This window comes from Macadamia integrifolia, chromosome 12, assembly GCF_013358625.1.
Source record: "Macadamia integrifolia cultivar HAES 741 chromosome 12, SCU_Mint_v3, whole genome shotgun sequence".
NCBI classification, from domain to species: Eukaryota; Viridiplantae; Streptophyta; class Magnoliopsida; order Proteales; family Proteaceae; genus Macadamia; species Macadamia integrifolia.
The window spans coordinates 11,200,077-11,220,457 of NC_056568.1; the positions used below are offsets into that span (position 1 = coordinate 11,200,077).

Here is a 20,381-nt window from a genome sequence, read left to right on the forward strand (position 1 = left end):
TTAAAATCCATGTATTAAGCGGATTTTTTGGGATTGATTCGTCAAATTATGAACTTTTGAATTAAACGTCCGGATGCGCATATTATACGCGTATTTTACTAACTATGCTCTCTCTCTCACAACACGTAAAACAAACACATAAAACTTTGATTTTGATGTTAATCATTTTTGCTTCTACGTACATTTGCATGTGTATTTTTTACTAGTATATATATATAGAGAGAGAGAGAGAGAGATGCAACGGTGGACAAGGGGAGCGAGGAGGGTGCATCATCAATGTAGATAGTTGAATCTAGTGGATGGATTGAACACATTAGAAGCTGAGGGGGGATTAGATGGTCAACGAGGTGGGGGTGATGGAGGTGTGGGGGATTCTATCAAACGTTGCTTGCTCTGAAAACTTTTTCTTGTTTGAAGTTAGGTATTTATCATGGGATTAGCTAAATGAAACTTCTACTTGACACCTTTTGATTGTGTATTATCTTATTTCTAAAAATTATTTTTTTTAATTAAAAAATTATTAAAGTTAAGCTTTAAGGGAATACTTCAATTACACAACATTATGCACCTCTCCATCTTTCCACTTTATTCATCGTACTTTAATAAAGTACGTATGTAATTAAGCAAATGAGTGAGTAAGTTGGTCAGCAACATGACTTGGGACATCCATGGTTTGAGAACTCGATATCAAGAATGGGATTGATCAAGGCCCATATCAATTTGAATCGGCCAAGATTAGACAAAAAATTTACCTTCTTTCAATTAAAAAATCATTTTGAACTATTTTACCCTTCATCTAGACTGATACATTGATATGATATCGGCCGAGAATTAAGATAAAGCTGATTCCAATCCGATATGATCGATCCTGATCGATTCCCCAAACCATGATGTCACCTAAAGAGACTTGATAGACATAACTGCCTTTATTCACAAGCAAAATATAGAATGATCTCGAATAAATGAAAAATGGATTAACTACTTGTTTGATCACTTGATCGTACAAATCAACGTCCAACCCTCGTCCTTTTTTATCTTAAATATACCCATCTTTGTCCTTATAATAGGAGAAAATGAGACAAGTGTTGGACGCTGAGGCTTCTCGGCACTTCGGCAGGCTTTATCACCCGGGGCCAGGGTTAGCAAGCGAAGGAACCGGTCCAGTTACTGAGGCAGAAGCGAAACGTATCGGCCCTGGCGGGCAATAGGTGAGGAGACATGTGTGGCCCTGTGGGAGATTTCGTCAGTCAATCAGTCGTCGCGTCGAGCAATCGAGCCATGAGAAACCCATGAAGGAATAAAGAAATAAAGGGCATTTTAGTAAATTGAATAGTGAAGTGAAAAGGCAGTTTAGAGTTGAGACTTGAGAGTTAAGACACAAGTCCGACGCAGTCCTAGGGGTCATGTCCGTGTGAAGAACAGGAGCGATCGAATTTCCATTTTCCCATTCCCTGCAATCTAGTCTGTCGGAATTCCAATCTGAAAAGGTTAAGGAGAAGACAGTTGTTCCATGGCAAAGGCAATTCGATTGAGGGGTTTCGGAGTTGCCATCGTTGCTGCGGCGGGAGCCTATGGTATAATGGGTTTGAGAGACCCAATTTCAAACGTGGTTGAGAGTGACAGAGGAGAGAGCTTTGAGAGCTTCAGGAGAAAAATCTCTGATGTGAACGCCACCGTCCCGTCAAGGGAAGTCCAGGAGTCCGCTTTGAAGGGTACAAGTGTTGCCAATCCTCTCGACGTTCTTGTCGTTGGCGGTGGCGCTACTGGCTGTGGTGTGGCCCTCGATGCTGTCTCCAGGGGCCTTCGCGTTGGGCTTGTTGAGAGAGAGGATTTCTCTTCGGGAACTTCCTCTAGGTCCACCAAGCTCATTCATGGAGGTATCTCATAACTGGGACTCCATAATTACATCTCTATCTGTAGTGCAGTGATTGCTGGTCATCGTTCTGTTGTGCTTGAAATACTTCATCCTAGCCAGTACCTTTGTCATGCAATATGGAAAGGATGTCAGTTATGATGATGGAATTTTTGCGTGGAAACGAAGCATAATTTGATCCTTCTAAGGTTATAATTGTACCTCTTGAACGTGCAAGAGGTACAATCAATTAGTTTTCTGAGATCAATATTTCTGCAATTATCTAATAATTTCTTCAGATTAAAAAATAACATTCTGAAAAAGCAAATGATTGTGCTATGAGCATAAATAAGATCGTGTTATAGGAAACACCAACAAATTTGAAAATAAACAAAGACATATCCGCACAACACAGTGATTTAACGATGTTCATACATGGATGTGGTGTGCTACGTCCTTGGGCGAAGAATAAGTAGTTTCACTATGTAGAAGAGAGATTACACCCAAACACTGGCAAGAAAACTTGCCTCTAAAACCCTAGCTCGAAAAACCCCAAATTACAACTGTTTGCTCAACAAGACGATAGTACATTATATACTTTTCCAAGTCGCGGGTCAATCCATCGCGTTGCGGCCTATCGGCCCAATCCCTTTGCTTCCATCAAGATCTCACGTATCCTTCTTATTACCTTAAGGAACAAATAAAAAAATTGGAGTACAAGAGAGCACTAAGGAAGGAGTAAAAGGTTTCAATTTCAAAATAGTTATGACGACATACAAATAGTACATACTTTGAAGGTTATCCAATCTCCAAGATTCAAATGTCTGATGATTTTAGGTGTTTAGTTGATTGAGATGTTTACTATATTTCTCCGCAGAGAATTTGAAACTTGGGTTAGGGATCTGAGCAGCCTGTCAATCCTGACCCTGATCCAGATCAGATGGTATGGCCTGTTGCTGGACTATACTTTCACTTTATCGAAATCGAACTGGTATTGGTGTATTAATTCCAAGCCAATCCCGTCACGGTTCTGCTGTTCTACTAATCCTAATGCTTGAGACCTTGGGTTCAATATAGTTGTATATTAGTTGATACTGGTTTTCCATAATAACATCTGTATTGATACTTCGATATCTCTAGTTGAAAATAATGCTTATTAGTTATCACGCAACCTTTGATAATACTTTTAGGGACCTGAGTATTCCTGGTATAAAGGTTAGTGAGTTGGGTTGGTAGTATACACTAGGGATTCTGGGGCAGTGGTCTCCTTGACTCTGACAATAGAGTTAGTCATTTCACACCTTGATCTTGTTGGCAGAGTCTGCGAGTATAATAGAATATTTGACAATTCTGGGATTTACATAATCTGTGAAGCCCATGAATGTATCTGCAATTACCTAGTAATGTTATCTTTCAATTATCAAATGTAGTTGAGTTTCCAAAGTATGTTTCTTTTGATTTGTATTTTGAACGGATTCATCTCTGCCAGCAAAACCAGTTTTTGTGTCACAATGGATATTTCAAATATCTAAATGGTCATCAATCTCAGGGAACTTCCATTAACTTGATTACTATCTTCCTTGTAAATTTATTTGTTCCTTGGATTTACTTCATTCATTTTCCCTGTGTGCTTACTTTGTTTAATTATTGTCAGGGGTACGCTATTTGGAGAAAGCTGTTTTCAATTTTGACTATGGGCAGCTGAAGCTTGTTTTTCATGCACTTGAGGAGCGTAAACAGGTTATCGAGACTGCTCCACACTTATGCCATGCTTTGCCATGCATGACACCATGTTTCAACTGGTTTGAAGTAATTTACTACTGGTTGGGATTGAAATTATATGATGTGGTCGCAGGACCACGCTTGCTTCATTTGTCTCGGTATTATTCTGCACAAGAATCAACTGAACTCTTCCCAACCCTTGCAAGGAATGTAAACAATAGAATCTTGAAGGGTACAGTGGTGTACTATGATGGACAGATGAATGACTCTCGACTTAATGTTGGCCTGGCATGTACTGCTGCATTAGCTGGTGCTGCTGTGCTTAACTATGCAGAAGTGATTGCCTTTCTTAAGGACGAGGTTACCGACTGTATAATTGGTGCACGCATCCGAAACAATTTGTCAGGTACAAAAAGTACATGTTTTAAACATGTTATTGTCAGCTACAATGGATTATAACTTAATTCCTCCCCCCATTCTCTTTTCTGTGTTTTCATATAAAATGCTTAGCATTTTGAAACTTTGAAATAGATTTTTTTATGTGATTAATGTTCTTTGTTCTAATATGTGTTTCTTTTTCTCCAATATCATGTAATATAGTAATGAGAAGTCCTGAATGTTTGAAGGATTTAAAATATTTGAATTCATGTCTATCATAGAATTGTCTGTTTTCAACTATGTCATATCAAGGTTTTCAAAGCGTCGTGTAGGTGTCCTGGCCACTTTTTTTGATGGGCGCCTTGGTCGCCTTAATTTTTGACTCCCCTGGACTGCCTTGGTTCGCCTAGCGTGCTTTTGGTATGGGTTTCAATTAAGCTATCACATAGGTTGGATCAACTGGTGCTTAATGTTATTGATCCTGATTGATTTGCCACTGAGCTGGATTAGTCCAGGTCGGTGTTGGTTGAGACCAATCTGATCCTAAATCTCAATAATTAAATCCCTCTATATCCTTGATCAATACATTATTAGCTCTAAGCAGCTTGCAGATAATGATCATAGTGATGTAGATTTGAAGACCTATTCCCCAAGGAGTTGTAATCTAAAGGTTGCAGGAGAACAAGGGAGCAAGAGAGATGTGGATGGAAGGTTGAAGAAGGGAAGTTGTGGTAGAATGTTATGTGTGAGAGAATGGACTCTCCCCACACCTATGTTGATTTACTAACATGATATAAGGAATTACATACACCTCTCTAGGGAGATAAAAAGTGAAAAAAGGAAAAATACAATATAAGACAACAAGAGTCGCACAGTTTCGTTCTGACCTTTGTTGAAACCAAAATATTTCTTGAAATCTAGGTGATTTTGACTGAGATTTCGAACTGTGTACATCAAAAAATGACAAAACATGCGATGCAATGATGCCTGCTTCCATTAAGAAAGTAAACTACTCAATCATGAGAAAATGTAAATTGCCTTCTTAGATTGCTACAAAATTACCAAGAAACTCAAAGAGTCCAATCTATAGTTCTGTTCTCACAAGCTTACATACTTGTCTTCGGAACATTGTTGATCATTGCTCTTAGCATTTATTTCATTTCCCAATTCAGATTACGCAAGTTAGAGCTTTCATATGCATATGTTAAGACAATCTGCTCTGTAAAATCTTTCAAAGAGATCACAATTATGTCATCTCTAGGTTATCAATATTCTACAATTTTCAGTTGTGAAAGCGCTTTCAGATTTTTTTTTTCTGCCTTTATTCTTGGAATTCTGCTCTTTTTTCTGTATCATTTGCTTTCCTTGTTTACTGTCCAACCTTTCTCCTTTTAGCAGCAGATAAATATTCCCCGCCTCATGTAGTTACACTTAGTTGAGTTGATTTGGTGCTTTTTCTATCTTTTCCCCATCAGTCCCTGAGCTTCTGAAATTTTAAACTTTCAAATATTTTTAATTTTATCTGGGTAATAAGAGCATGAACACATACCTTGGTGTCTGACATGGATATGGGTGTCTGATGTGACCCTTTTGTGAAAATTAGTTGGGTTTGTACCAAACACTGGTATCATTATCTGAAAAGGACACAAAAAAGACGTGTCCAACACCACAGCAAAATTACGAAAATGAAGTTTCCTGGTCATGTAGGATCTTTTTCTTGCATGCTGAGATACGGCATAAAATTTTACTATTATTCAACGTTTTTATTAGTATTCTGGGTATGCATTGTCAAGCTCATTATATTTGGTTTTGTGAATATTCTGGCTGTTTCCATTTGATTATTGGATGGGGAGAAAGTTTATTTTAGTTGTAATGATTCTTGCTATCCATCTTGGTGCATCAGGAAAAGAGTTCAATGCATATGCCAAAGTTGTTGTGAATGCGGCCGGCCCATTTTGTGATTCTGTGAGAAGGATGGCTAACAAAGATGCATCACCTGTGATCTGTCCCAGCAGTGGTGTTCATGTTGTTCTCCCAGATTATTATTCTCCTGAAGGGATGGGCTTAATTGTTCCAAAAACAAAGGATGGACGTGTGGTCTTCATGTTGCCCTGGCTGGGAAGAACAATTGCAGGAACTACAGATTCCAGTACTACAATCACAATGTTTCCAGAACCTCATGAAGATGAAATACAATTTATCCTTGATGCAATATGTGATTACCTTAATGTCAAGGTCAGAATTCTTTCTAGCCATATTTCTTGCTTGCATTCAATTTCATTCTATCCATATTTCTTGATTGCATTTGATTTCATGGAGGCTCCGTTTGGTTTCAAGTAAAGGGAAGTGAAATCTCTTATGAAAAGAAAAAGAAAGTTTTCTTATCATGATTGTATAACCTATCTGAAACTCCTAGAAAAAGAAATCCTTGTATTGTTGTCATTCTCTTTTGTCCTTCGATCTTGGCCCTTTAGATTATAACATTATGATATCAGATGCTGATAGAAGCCCAATGCAGCCTTCACTCTGTTCTGCACTCGGTTTGATTTTTCTATTGGAACGTGCAAGCTTTGTTATTTTTATGTTGATGGCACAATATGGGCAACTTTACATTTTATCTGTTCCTAGTATTGTGTGTAAAAAACTATGTAATTTTGATCAGGTATTTTCACTTGAACTGTTCTCAGGTTCGTCGAATGGATGTTCTCTCTGCTTGGAGTGGTATTCGGCCTTTGGCAATGGATCCTTCGGCAAAAAACACTGAGAGCATTTCCAGAGATCATGTTGTATTTGAAGATTACCCTGGTTTGATCACCATTACAGGTGGAAAATGGACTACTTACCGAAGGTAATTTTCATCTGGATAAAATTTTACCTTTGTGTATTTGCAGAAACGTCTGGATGGAGTATCTTGAAAATAAAAGCAATCTGGATGGAGTATCTTGGAAAAAAAAAATCTGGATGGAGTACCAAAGAAAATAAAAGGAAGAAAACCTGGATGGATGAATTTCATCAGGGGAATATTTGTGGCACATGTAGAGGGACTTTTACTTATCCTCATGCTTTCATCCCTGTCTGGTGTATTCCATATCAAATATTGTTGTCGTGCAACAGTACTATTGCATGTACTCCAGTCTTTTGTTGTGCTTACTTTTCAGCTGGAGAACCATTCACAATTGAAGTTTCCATTCCTTCTAATATGCTTCCTGTAACCTGTTTTCAGCATGGCAGAAGATGCAGTTGATGCAGCTGTAAAGTCTGGTAAGTTGAGCCCAACCAATGGCTGTGTGACCAACCACCTAAAGATTGTTGGTGGAGATGGGTGGAATCGAGCATTTTTTACAGTGCTTGCTCAACAATATGTTCGTATGAAGAAGACATATGGTGGAAAAGTTGTTCCTGGGGCAATGGACAGTGCTATAGCCAAGCATTTAGCGCATTCCTACGGTACTTTGGCACCAAAAGTGGCTGCAATAGCTCAGGTTTCACCTTGCACCACATTTATTCTTTAGATTGTAGTAGTTGCACATGAGTGTCTTTTACACAATACTAGGAACAGATAACAATGTACAGTTCATAGAATAAATGTCTTTTACACAATACTAGGAACAGATAACAATGTACAGTTCATAGAATAAATGTAGGCAATAGCTTATTATCTATAGTATTTTAAGGAAGAAAGAAAGCTACCCGCTGGTGTGTACCTGCGTCTAGACACAGCAGGTGCGAAAAGACTGCTGTGCCCCACGCTGAAGATGCTTGCGCGTGCCCTCCCATTGGCCACGCCTGCTGGTATGTACATGTGCCAGCGGGTAGCATTCTCTTGCTCTTATTTTAAATGTGAGTTGCATATTATTTGTATTCATAGTTTTTAAGGCGGTAAGGCGACGGAGGCGTTTGAGGGTCTTTAGGAGCACCGTAGCAATAAGGCGGGCATAAAGCGTTGCCTTATTGACTAAAGCGTTCTTGTGTAATTTTTTTATAAAACCAATCTATTTGGCTCAAATCCTAGTTGAATCCTATTACTCATATGTTAAATAAATATTAAAGGTTCATATTCATACCAATGTAAGATATTTATCAATAAAACAAATCAATAAAGTGAATAAACTAAGTTCATCTTCATCAAGCATCAATCATCATAACATATTAATATATAATATAAATACATAATTATGAAACAAAATTATAAATATAAAGAAAAGAAGACGTAAAAAATATAAGTATTTATTATACTTACCTCTATGATGCCAAAATGAGTGCCTAAGCCCTAAGGTCATCGATTATATTTTTACTCCTGTCAAAGAAGAATGAAATTCACCGTTGCAGGAGAAAAATGGTCGCCTAGATCAGTGGTTCTTCCTTATTCCTTGATTCCTTGATTCCTTGATTCCTTCTCAAAGCCCTTTCTTAAAACCCTTGAAAAAATCTAAACCCTGTTTGTGAATCGTGTTTTTGTTTTGTTTGTTTTGGTTATTTTTGGTGGAGTAAAGCTGATCCCATACATCTCAAGTGTTAACAAAATTATACACCTACCAATAAAAAATCTATATTTGGAATCTTCATCAAGTAATTTTAAAATGTGTTAAAAAAAAAAAAAAAACCCATAAGGCGCCACTTCATGTAAGGCGGAGCACTGCCTTACCATCTCTAGACCACATCAGCGCCAATGTGCTAGTAAGGCGACGCCTTAGCAGCGCCTTAAAAACTATGTTTGTATTATTAACTTGAAATCAATAATAAGCAAGATGAAATTATCATTTCCTCATTTCTTTTGCAACTTGTACATCAATATTTGCATCGTACTATTATTGCTTATTAATATGAAATGGGTTGTGCATCAGAGAAGCATGCTAACTCAAAAACCAGAAAGACCAAAATAATAGTCAAAAGTCTTCAGTAACTTAGCTGTCTTAGTTAGGAGTGGCAATGGGGTGGGTCAAATCCATGATTCATGTTTGTTGCTGTTTACATTTATGTTGCCCTTAACAGTTCAAGCTTTTAGGCTAAGCAGTATCGCACATGGTATTAGAGCAGGGAGGTTGAGTGTTCAACTCCTGGGAAATGCAACGGGGTATCCCAATACTTCCTCCTCCTCGGTTCCACATGAAGTGTTTCCGCATGAGTGTGTGTCACATGCAATGACAGAGTCCACATGCCTGCACATGCAGTGGGTGGGGGTTGATGCATACACTTCTGTTGCCCTTACTCAATAAGCGGTAACACACAATGAGTTTGGCCAAATCCATGTTTCATGTTGCTCCATGCTGTTGTGTTAGGGTTTTCTTGGAACCTTACAGCGTTATGGCCAGTTTTAGTATGCAAGAACCCATGGGCCCCTGGCTTGCTTTGCCTTATATTGCAGTCACTTTGCCCATCAACATCTTTAATTTCCATGGTATCAGAGTAGGGAGGTCGAGTGTTCGACCCCTGGGTTAGGGCTTGGTTGGTGAAACCCACCTGAACTTTACCCATCGACATCTTTAACCTCCATTGTTTCTTAGGCATGCCCCGGTTGGTTTGGAAACACACTCGAATTTTGATCATTGAGTTGATCCATGTTTTTATTCATCTGACCCACAAGGTTGTGCATGTCATAGTATTACTTCATGTACTGATTTTTCTATATTATTCATAAACTTGATTAACTAAATATGAGTTTAGGAACTTAATTTCTTCTAAGGTTAAGCGTCATAAAACAATTTGTTCAATTTTCCAGAATGAAAATCTAGGGAAGAGGCTTGCTAATGGATACCCCTTTCTAGAGGCAGAGGTTGCATACTGTGCTCGGCATGAGTACTGTGAGTCTGCTGTTGATTTCATTGCTAGGAGATGTAGGCTTGCTTTTCTGGACACTGATGCAGCAAACCGAGCATTGCCCCGCGTAATTCAGATTCTGGCTGTTGAACATCAGTGGGATAGATCGAGGAAGAAAGCAGAGTTACAGAAGGCCAAAGAATTCTTGGAAACATTTAAGTCGTCTAAAAATGCTCAATTCTATGATGGAAAACACACAGGCTAGTATTACTGTTAAAGTACTTTTCACTTTGTTCTTTCAGTATTTTCTTTTTAATAAACTGATTGGTTACTTGTCACTGAATTTATCAGGGTCGTAAACTGAGTTATATTGAACCATAATGGAGATGAGTTATTTGATACCATATTATTTGGTTCCTAGCGCATTTGATTGGTAAGAGAATCATCATCTGACTCTTTTTGGTGTCAGGGAGGTTTGTTTTTAGTTTAAGATGGAACTGTTCTGGTTATTGTCGGTGTCACCCTGCTTGAATTCAATTATTATCAATGCAGATACTTGATAGGAAGCTCCTTCTTTTCCTGAGAAATGAGATGGCTAGTAAACTTAAGTTGTTGTGCTGTTGCAACTTTAGAAATTGATTTCATTTGTGAAGAATAATACTTGAAAGAACTCAGCTTTTAATATGGAAATCCAATCTCCATAATTTGAGAGTCATTCAACGAAATTTTCTAGGTCTTGAGAAGTTCTTCCTCCTCCCCATGGAGAAACTTTCCTGTTACCTGGGATAGCAACTATACTCTAGCCATGATCTCCATCTGATTTTCACTTCTCCGGTGCACCTAGAACTAAGGCGTGCAGCCTCTGTGCACAAGGCATTAGGCATACATGTACATATTTGTGCATGCAGTCTCATCATCAATGGAGACTGACAGGTTTTGGCTCTAAAAGAGGAAGTGCAAAATAGGAACAATAGTTATAATTTGAACCCTGGGCGTCATATGCTTACCCACATAGCCAGGACTTTTTTTTGAGTACACATAAGAAGGTTTGCAAAGGTGATGAGGAAAGCATTCATAATTCTTGTCTACCGAAGGCCTGTTTTTTCCGTTGCACAAGGAGAAGAACACTGTGGAAGACTCCAGAATACTGACCCCACCTATACCGACAGCATCTGAGATCAGAAAGGGACGTTACAGCTAGGGAAAGAAAGAATAAGCTACCTTGGAAATCTCTTCACTTCTGATTGGTGAAGACAGAACTGGGGGTAAGTCCAACTCGACGCTGTGTTTATGGTGTGTCTAGTTTTGGGGTGCTTGCTTTTGGTGATAGTGACTTCAACCTCCTTTGGATTTTCTAATTTTTCAATGAGGGCAAGAGTCCCCGGTTGATCTTACAGTGGAAGATGCAGGTGTTTTCACCATGAGTTGTAAGAGTTCCCAGTTGATATTACAGTGGAAGATGGGGTTTTTTTCACTACAAGTTTCCTGTTTGAAACGGGTTCAGCAGGACAAGATAACTCAATCATCAATTCACCATCCAGGTTTACATATAAACCTCTGGTGGTGAGATTGTGGACACTGGTGCAGATTTCGCCTGCAAACACTATGAGACATTTGATTTTTGAGTCCAACTAAGCAACATCCCCGAAGGGTTTGAAAAACGTGACTATATACGCAATATTGCAAGCCGCATTGGTGATGTGTTAGACAATGATTAGGAGTTGGATAAACAGGTTTATGCTGTCCTTCAAGCTAGAGTGAAAGTAGAGTTTCCTCTGGATAAAAAGCTCCAGATTTGTCCCCTTTATAGCCACTGAACAGGTTCTCAGAATCGGTGAAGTCCAATATGAGCTCTTCCATGTGTCCACCTGGTGTGGGAGCTTACAAAACCTATTAATCTGATGTCAAGGCTGCCATTTGGCAATTCATTCACCACAAAATCAAGAGATATTCCAAATACTATATTGGATTCTACATCACGTTTAGAGATAATTGCTTTCCTTTTAGGGATTTCTCGTTACACCCAGATCAACCTGGAGAAGATGGCACTTAAGCTCCAAGCTGAGAATGCATACATCGATGTCCAAACACCTGATTCAAGTTTCACCTTCATTTGTCTGGGAAGCCTGAATCCACTTTTCAAGCTGTCAACCCCGAACAAAGGATCTTAAAATCAAGGAGCATATTGTGGCATCGATGGGTGTTCTGAAAAGAAAAGAAAGGCAGTGTTATAGACGGAGAACGAAAATCTTGTATGTGAAATTCAGAGGCATGAAAAGGGGTTCACATATCACAATGGTAGAGACCTAAACTGGAGTGGGCTGCAGTGTTAGATGGCCTTTATGCAAAGATCTCTCGACCAGAAAATTTAAAGCTATGACCAAACTTATGTGTGCTAGAATTGGACAGTGAATTAAGTTGGCTGCTTGCTCTGGTCATGGAAGCTATGAAAAAAAACTGGCCCTTCTGACTACGAGCAAGGACGGGATGAATAAAATATTGCAGATACAACGCCTGGGAAGTTCTCTTACTACATTATATTGTTTCAATTATCTCTGCTAATACCTACGTCTGGTCATCTATATCTTTTTGCTGTTCCTGTTTCTTCTTATATGCTATCTTAGCCAAATTTTTTCTGGTTGTTTATAACACCCTTCATGCCTTGTACATTTTCTTTTCATTGGATACTACTGAATTCTGTTTTTCATGATTACCTCGTGATAGTTTTCCTGCTCACCTGCTCTCTATCCTCTCTGTAAACCTTTATGTATTTGGTGGTTTAATATTATATTGTGCATGTAAATGGAGGGGTATTATGGAAGTTGTGTGAATAAGGAAATATATATATATATATATATATGCACACACACACACACACACACACACACAACAACAACAACGACAACAACAGCAACAACATTGAAAACCTTATCCAACTTAATGGGGTCAGCTACATATATATATATATATATTATGTGTGTGTGCGAGTGTTGGGGGGTGGAGGGCATCTTCATTCTTCAACATCACAACCCAAACAGAGAGGCGGAAAGCAGGGTTCACTTTGAAGGAGATCTCCTTCGTTGGATCTCCTGTGGGTCTGAAATTTTGGTGATTGGTTCTCAGCCCAGAACCCTATCGAATCCGCCCAACAGACGGATACCAGCAACAACAAACAAATTGAGAGAAATTGCAGATATCAAGTAGGGTGGTGGTATCAATTTCAGCAAAGGTTTGGATTTTGGTTCTTTTAGAAGGGAGACTGGTTTGGACTGAAACTCTGGGGCTTCGGTCTCCCTAGGGAAGAGAATCAGTATGCCAAGTTTGAGCATGATCTGCATGATCTGAGTTGTGGGGCTGAAGTTTCAGCAAACTTCTTTAGACTAGCTATATCACAAATACAGAATGCAGAGGAGGGTAACGACAGGGCTACCAGGAAAGAAAGAAGTATAAGGTAAAGGAGGGAAGAAATAAAGAAGAAGATGACAGCCTCTCATGCAACACTGCTGCAACCAGAAATTCTCAACTTGCATTGATTCATCTCTGAAGCTCCACCATTGGTTTACATAGTATAAATTAGAACAAATCAATTCAATAAAGAAACCTACTCAACTAGGAAACTAAAATAAACTCAAAAAAGCAAAGTAGGAACTCCTGCCAAAATGAAAAACCAAATAAATAAAAGAGAAGATTACATTCTATCACCCCAACATAGCAATAAATCATAATATATCATGTAAAGAGAAGAGAAAAAAAAAAAGAGAGAAAGAGGGAGACATGCGATTATGGAGCAAAGGGAGTCCCAATCGATTAAATTGGGGCTGCCCTCCTTCATTCATAAAATAGAATAGCTATTACAAGTCCTACTAGGAATAGGAAAGAATAAAATAGGAAATTCATACTAATTACTAACTTCTAACTGTATTCAATCCTAATAGGACTAGGAAAACCCAAGGGAGGAGTCTGCGACTTGTGGTAGACTCCTCCTTTCTCCCGATAGACTTCTAACACTCCCCCTCAAGCTGGAGTATACACATAGCAACAAAAAGCTCCAGTTTGGCCAATAAGAACTCCAACAAGCACAAAAAGAACTCCAATCGACCATCATAAAGCCATCAGCAACTCCAAAAGTAAGGAAAGCCCTTCCAAAGAAGGCACTCCAATACCAATGAAAGTCCAATAGCAACGAACGGCTTCCTGAAGAAGGCACTCCAACAATAGTGTAGCATCCAACGGCTACATCGATAGACCTTCCCAAAGAAGGCACACCAACAGAAACTGTAGCTCCCAATAGCTACAACAAAACCACTCACGAGCATCAAATAGAGATCTCTCCAAACAGATGTCTCACAAAAAATTCCACAGATAAATAGGCAGCATCAGGTTGTTGAATATAGCATCTTCAAAAGATAAAATAGTTGTTGAGGACAGACACGAGCAAATATGTCTTCAAACGAAATTATCTTGAGTAGAAAATAAATCAAATCGAACAGATAATAAGGAGGGAATCGGTAAACCCATTCATCTTTTCAAAGACTCGACCAATTAACATTTTTCCACCCAAAAAAAAAAAAAAACCAATTAATTTGAACAGTAAGGGATAGCAGATTGAAATGAGTAGATTCAGACACCAACAATTGCCCCTTTTCTTCAACCAAGCAAATCAAACCTTCATTGAAACCCTAGTTCTTATTTTTCTAAGAACTAGAGCTCCACCAGTAGCATGATACCTTTGAACGACTCTCAAACCAGCAACATGTTAATCTTTGATACCATGTAAAGAGAAGAGAAGAAAAGAGAGAGACCTACGATTGTGGAGCAAATGGAGTCCCAATCGATTAGATTGGGGCTGCCCTCCTTCATTCATTAAATAGAATAGCTATTACATGTCTTACTGATGGAGGGCCTGTAGAGAAAATGGAGAAATCTCTCTGAGAGAAATCAGAGTTGCAGGGAGGAGAGAAAAATCATACAGAGGGGGAGGGGGAAGAAGGTCTCATGACCAAGCAAACCACAAGGTTTCAACCAATTAATTAATTCATCATTCAAAATCTGTCTAATTACTTGGGTTACATGCCTTTATATAATAAACTGAAATTAAAACTTGCCTAATAAAATCTAAAATTAAATTAGCAACTCCTAATTTGCTTCCTAAATTCTAACTAATGAAATTAGAAACAGAATAAAACTTTAAATGGGTAACTCCTTAATTGACTAACATCTACCCAAAATAAAAGATTGCATATCTTCCTAAATTAACTAACTCAATATTTCATAAATAAAGTAACTCCTAAAATATTCTATTGATCCCAAAAATCAAATCAGATCCGGTTCGTCTCGATTAAGATTGCCTGAAGGGTCAATCCGGTTCAACCTCAATTCTGCATCAACTCCCCCGATGTTGAGAAAAACTCGACTACGAGTTTTATTGAAGGAGAGGAGTAGCACCTCTCGATCTGCATCCACGATCAATGACTTTGTCAAGGTAAAGATCCAACACATCTCATGATCAACAATCACGATCTCCTGATGGTCATCAACAAATGATATAATTTTGATTGGAATCTGATGTTGGGGTTTCAGAATTGAAATTGGACGACTTATCAGTTCTTTAGATGCAACCTTGATCGGATTGTTCAGTTCATCTTGATCGTCATGTCTAGTGTCAACTGGCTCTTCCACCACTAACCCATCCTCGATCTTGCTGCACACCTTATCACATAAGTGTATGGTACTTTTGGTAAGCTTTTGAAAATTTAATTGACGTTCTTGGGATTCCGATTGATGTTCCTTCAATCCATCATCAAATTTCTTCTTAAGTTCCTTAATAAGATTAATAAATTCAAGGGGAAATGCCATTGGATTAAAGGATTTTGTAGGAAATTTGCTTTGGGTCTCACACAAATAAGACAATTCCACTAGGCAAGTGGGGGCAAAACTGTAAATAAAGAGGTTCACTTCTTTTTTTTTTTTTTTTCAAAGATGGTAGAATTGTAAATACTTGGACTGGATTAGTTAAGAGTTTAGAAACACAGCACGTATGGGTAAAGGAGGATAAAGTTGGAACCAAGATTTATAACGGGATTAAATCAAAATAAGGGCACTAAGGAGGGGTAAATATGGAAAACAAAGTATGACAAAAGGAGAAATAAGGATCCAACGAGAGATGGTGTCTTGTACCGACAAAACAGAGTGAGAACCCGGTGGGTTCTTCTTCTTTGTTGATCCAAGGAACCACGATGCTATACCATCGCAACTGAGAATGGTCAAACGAGAGGAAAGGAGGAGGAGCTCTAGGGGCCGATGACGTCGAAGGAAGTCACTATGGCCTAGATGCGATCTGTGGAAGAGTTTTGAACTAGGTACGAGAGTCCTCTTTTTTCTCTTCTATGCTTCTGTTCTTTTCTTCTCGCTTCTTTCTCTTTGTCTTCTCTCTTTTTTTCTTTTTTCTTTTGGTTGGCTGATTCTCTCTCTTTCGTCTCTGCTNTTTTTTTTTTTTTTTTTGGGTCATTGATTGGGGCTCAATTTTTATATATGTAATGTATATACCCCATATTGGACATGCAAGAGGATAGAGCTAGAAAGTCCAAGGGAGCAGATGTACCAAAGGCTGGTGGTTGTGGCTCTTTTGCATAGGGTAGGAAGAAACAGAAGCGGATGGAATTTCCCTTTCGTAGAGTACAAAGTATGATGGGAGGTCCAAACCTATAGATGAGGATGAATGTTGACATAATTGAGCATGATCTTGCACTTTTCAAGACTCAAAGAGGGGAACTTCCTAGAAAACCTCAATTTTTGAGGATTTTGGCCAACTCACCCCCATATCGTTGTAATGAACCACATATAACATTTGATAATTTATGAAAATATTTCTAATTTTATGTTTATTCATTCCTAAATCTTATTTTAGTTTTAAATAGAATCATATGTATCGTACTACTAAATTTCGTCTATACAACATTGCACAACATAAGGTTTCCTAGGTTCCAAAGCCAAACTACCATTAGCTTTTTTTCTTTTTTTTTTTTTTTTTAACAATCTAAGGGTTTCACCATGTTTCAAGGGCCTAAAATAGGGTGTACTACACCTGTGACCTAATTTCATCCCCAAAACCAAACATCGAAATTCCCAGAGAAAATTAATACCAACTTTCAACCAGGATTTCAATTTTAACCATAAAATTTTGGTTTCGAGCCTAACCGAAACCTCAAAACCTTGGTTAAAATGGAAAGACAAGTGACCACATTTCAGTACAACCATGGACATGCCCTGCATATGTTGAGGACCAAGTGTGGTGCGGATTTAGTGAAGTTGGGCATTACTTCATTTGCCAATAACTACATTACCCCAAAGCAAGGAATTAAATCTCGGTCAAAACTTGTAGTTTCAACCGAGATGTCTCAGTTGATATCTCAATTTCAACAGAAACCGAGACAAAACTTATGGTAGATACTAGATCATACAAGGTTCAACTAGTTTCAACCATATGTCAAATATTTTGGTAGTTTCAACCAAAAAATACCAAGTTTTGACTAATTTCAACTATCCCATTTCGAACAAAAAATACCAAGCTTCAACCATTTTCGGTAGTTTTGGTAGTTTCGCCCAGTTCAACCAGCCCATGACACTTTGGGTTTGGCCCAAAAAAATACCAGAATTTCGGTTTTAACCAGTTTCAACCCTTGAAAACGAGATTTAGAACCTTGCCCTGAAGAACTTTAGGCAAAGAAGATAGGAGTCAGATCTATGTTCGCTTTAGAGGGGTGGTTTAGTTGGAGGGAGTTAGGTTCTCCAAGAGGTTAAACAGCCCAGTTTAATTCTGGCACGACCTGAAGAAGGTCATTATTTTACTTGAGCCAGAGGTTAAGGTCTTAGGACGGTCAAATCTGAGTAGTAGTCTACCCTACCACAATTGTATGTCATAGTGGAGATGGGCACATGGCAACAGAAATCCCACAAGGTGGTAGGAGCTACATTCCAGATAGAGTAGGATCGTTGGGAGAGACAACTTATGCATCCACTATATAAGGCAGTTGAGTTTTTCTTTTATACTACCTAAGTCAAATGACTCTCCATTTACAACTTCATAAGCATTGACAAGTTCCTCATGTCATTTCCAGACTCCTTGATGGAGAACCCTTAGGGAAGGGAGGGGAAATCAGAGTAGAGAGGGGGAAAAGGAGGATCACACTAACACGTTCATTCAATAATCAAATTACTCTCTAAATCTTCAGTCGATTACAACCAATATATAGAAAAATAGGAACATGAAATTAGAAACTTAACTGGAATGGAAACTAGCCTAAATTAGGAAACAAGTATAAAAGGAAACCAAAGCAAGGAAATAAATCCTACTCCTACGTTCAAGTTTGGAAACTAAAAGCATGAAATAAAATACTAAGTAAACTACTAATTTTATTTCCAACCCTTGTTGGACCAAAACCCTGGGTTGGACCGGTTCTTCTTGGCTCTTGGCTTCCAAAGCCGGTCATGCTGGTCCAACCAAGAAAGGGCAGCCGTATCTGCATCAACTCTCCTCCTCTGAAAAGAACTCGACTCCGTCGAGTTAGGGAAAGGACCGAGGAGACCGTCTGAAGGAATACGCTGAATGAGGAATGATCCCACCATCTTCTTGAGCTTAATTTCAGGGAGATCTTTGGCAGGATGAAACTTCATAGTCTTGTTGGCATGCTTGAAGGCATAGGTATTGGCATAGCCACAATGCTGTACTTTCTTATCAAACAACCAAGGTCGACCAAGAAGGATATGGCACACCTTCAGAGGGAGGACATCACATTGGACTGTATCCTTAAATCTACCAATAGAATATGTGACCAAGCACTTATCTGTGATTTTGAGATTAGTGTTGTTCACCCAAGCAACCTTGTAAGGATTAGGATGTGGTTCTGTATTCAATCCCAGCTTACGAACAGCGTCTTCAGAGACAACATTAGTGCAACTGCCTCCATCAATGACTAAGGTTAGCAACTGATCATTGCATTTCACACGAGTCTGAAAAATACTACTGCGGCGCCAATCTTCATTTTCAGTGGCCTTTTGAGTGGTCAACACATGACGAATGACATAAAAAGGATGTTGGTCATCGTCACTGAGAGTGTCATTGACTTCACCTGTTGCACGCTCTTCTCTTAAATCGACTGTGTCAGAACCAAGTTGCTCTTCGGGAATATATGGTATAGGAGAATCCTTATCAATAAAAGCAACCAAACGGCTGGGACATTGGGCACTGATATGTCCAAATCCATGGCATGAGTAGCACCGAACCGTGAATTTTGAAGAATCAGAAGGTTTATCTGAACCACGCCGAGGGGGTGAATATGGGCGAGTAGGCCGTGAAGATGACATTTCAGAAACATGTCGAGGTGGAGAATACGGCCGACTAGGTCGTGAAGAAGCCATAGATGTAGCACTTGCCTGTGGCTTGCTAGATGACCTCTCTTGGGTAGGAGACTGTTGCCAAACAGAACTAGTACCTCGAGAAAAAGTGTCTGCAAAATTTCTCCGGTTGTATGGGCGTTTCAGACTTTCCTCAACCTGATATGCTACTTGTACGGCGTCTTCCATTGTAGGTAGTCGACTAGATGCAAGGGCAGCACTAAGTTGAGGGTGCAGACCATTGCGAAATTGGGCCACTAAGGCTTCTTCATCCCACTCAAAGTCAGAACGAGTGGCCAAATAATAAAATCTAGCAACATACTCTTCAACGGTCAAATTCTCTTGTTTCAACTGTGCAAACCTGAGATGCATGCGTTGCTTGTAATCAGAAGGCAAGAATCGCCGATTCATGACTTCATACATTTCAGCCCAAGTATTGACCAACCCAATGCCTCGGGTTCGGTTCTGTTGTTGTTGCTTGATCCACCAGACTCGAGCCGTGCCTTTCAATTTGGCCTCTGCAAATAGGATCTTTCGAGCCTCAGTCAACCCGTACCATCTGAAGAATGTATCTAAACTGTGAATCCAGTCAAAGTACAATTCTGGATTATTGTCTCCATAAAAATCAAGGACGTCCAATTTTGCTGCTCTTTCTGCTCCATCATCATGTCTACCAGTCCCATATGGTGGTGGAGGTGGTGGTGGTGGTGGTGGTGTTACTGGCAGATCCTGTGGAGTGGTGTTGGAAGAATCCCCAGACTGAATGGGACTCTTTCCTTTATCTGCTGCCACCAAACGATCAATAGAAACTTGCATCGATTCCACCATTGTCTTTAGGGACGTGACCATGTTAGTGAGAGCATCAAATTTTGTATCAGTTTCTCCTTTATAGGAATTCAGCTGTTGAACAACTTCACTATTGGCTACCATGGTGATGAGTAACAAAATAGCACTCAAAGAATAATGGTAGAATAGTAAATAACTGGAGGCTTAAAGGGCAGGGACAGAATGGTAAATAAATAGAAGTTGAGGAGAGGATGGCACAACTGTAATTATTGAGGTTCAACCCTTTTTTTTTTGTAGAAGTTCAACTTGAAACTTAAAAAGAAGAGGACAGGGGTATACTTGGAAAGGCAAGGAAAGAGGGTGGAGGGTAATAAAAAGGTGGGGTAGGGGTATTTTAGGAATAGAAAAAGAAATAAGTTGAAAAGAAAAAAAAAAGGATTTTACCGACAAAAGCTCTTCTGCTGAGAGACGAACCAACAGTGGTTCGGCGAAG

At 39.0% G+C, this 20,381-nt stretch overlaps 1 protein-coding gene across 3 annotated transcripts; it reads left to right on the top strand.

Moving 5' to 3' along the window:
- The first annotated feature begins 1,318 nt into the window (after positions 1-1,318).
- On the top strand, positions 1,319-13,468 carry LOC122058025 (glycerol-3-phosphate dehydrogenase SDP6, mitochondrial-like). Of its 3 annotated transcripts, none has more exons than XR_006133665.1 (8): positions 1,319-1,877; positions 3,507-3,980; positions 5,856-6,187; positions 6,640-6,800; positions 7,176-7,434; positions 9,672-9,969; positions 10,061-10,142; positions 10,262-13,468. XR_006133665.1 is itself a non-coding variant. In XM_042620410.1 (7 exons), exons 1-7 carry the CDS (start codon positions 1,511-1,513, stop codon positions 10,066-10,068), a joined length of 1,899 nt encoding a protein of 632 aa, XP_042476344.1. In that variant the 5' UTR covers positions 1,319-1,510; the 3' UTR covers positions 10,069-13,468. The 3 variants fall into 3 exon arrangements, 1 of the variants encoding a protein (XP_042476344.1); XR_006133666.1 differs by having other exon boundaries at positions 10,443-13,468; XM_042620410.1 differs by having other exon boundaries at positions 10,061-13,468.
- The last annotated feature ends 6,913 nt before the right edge of the window (positions 13,469-20,381 follow it).

Bases quoted from the DNA above. Each gene is read 5' to 3' on its own strand.
- LOC122058025 (XM_042620410.1), top strand. From the start codon at position 1,511: ATGGCAAAGGCAATTCGATTGAGGGGTTTCGGAGTTGCCATCGTTGCT. The intron at 6,188-6,639 runs GTCAGAATTCTT...AACTGTTCTCAG, and splicing joins GTGATTACCTTAATGTCAAG to GTTCGTCGAATGGATGTTCT. The intron at 7,435-9,671 runs GTTTCACCTTGC...TCAATTTTCCAG, and splicing joins AAGTGGCTGCAATAGCTCAG to AATGAAAATCTAGGGAAGAG.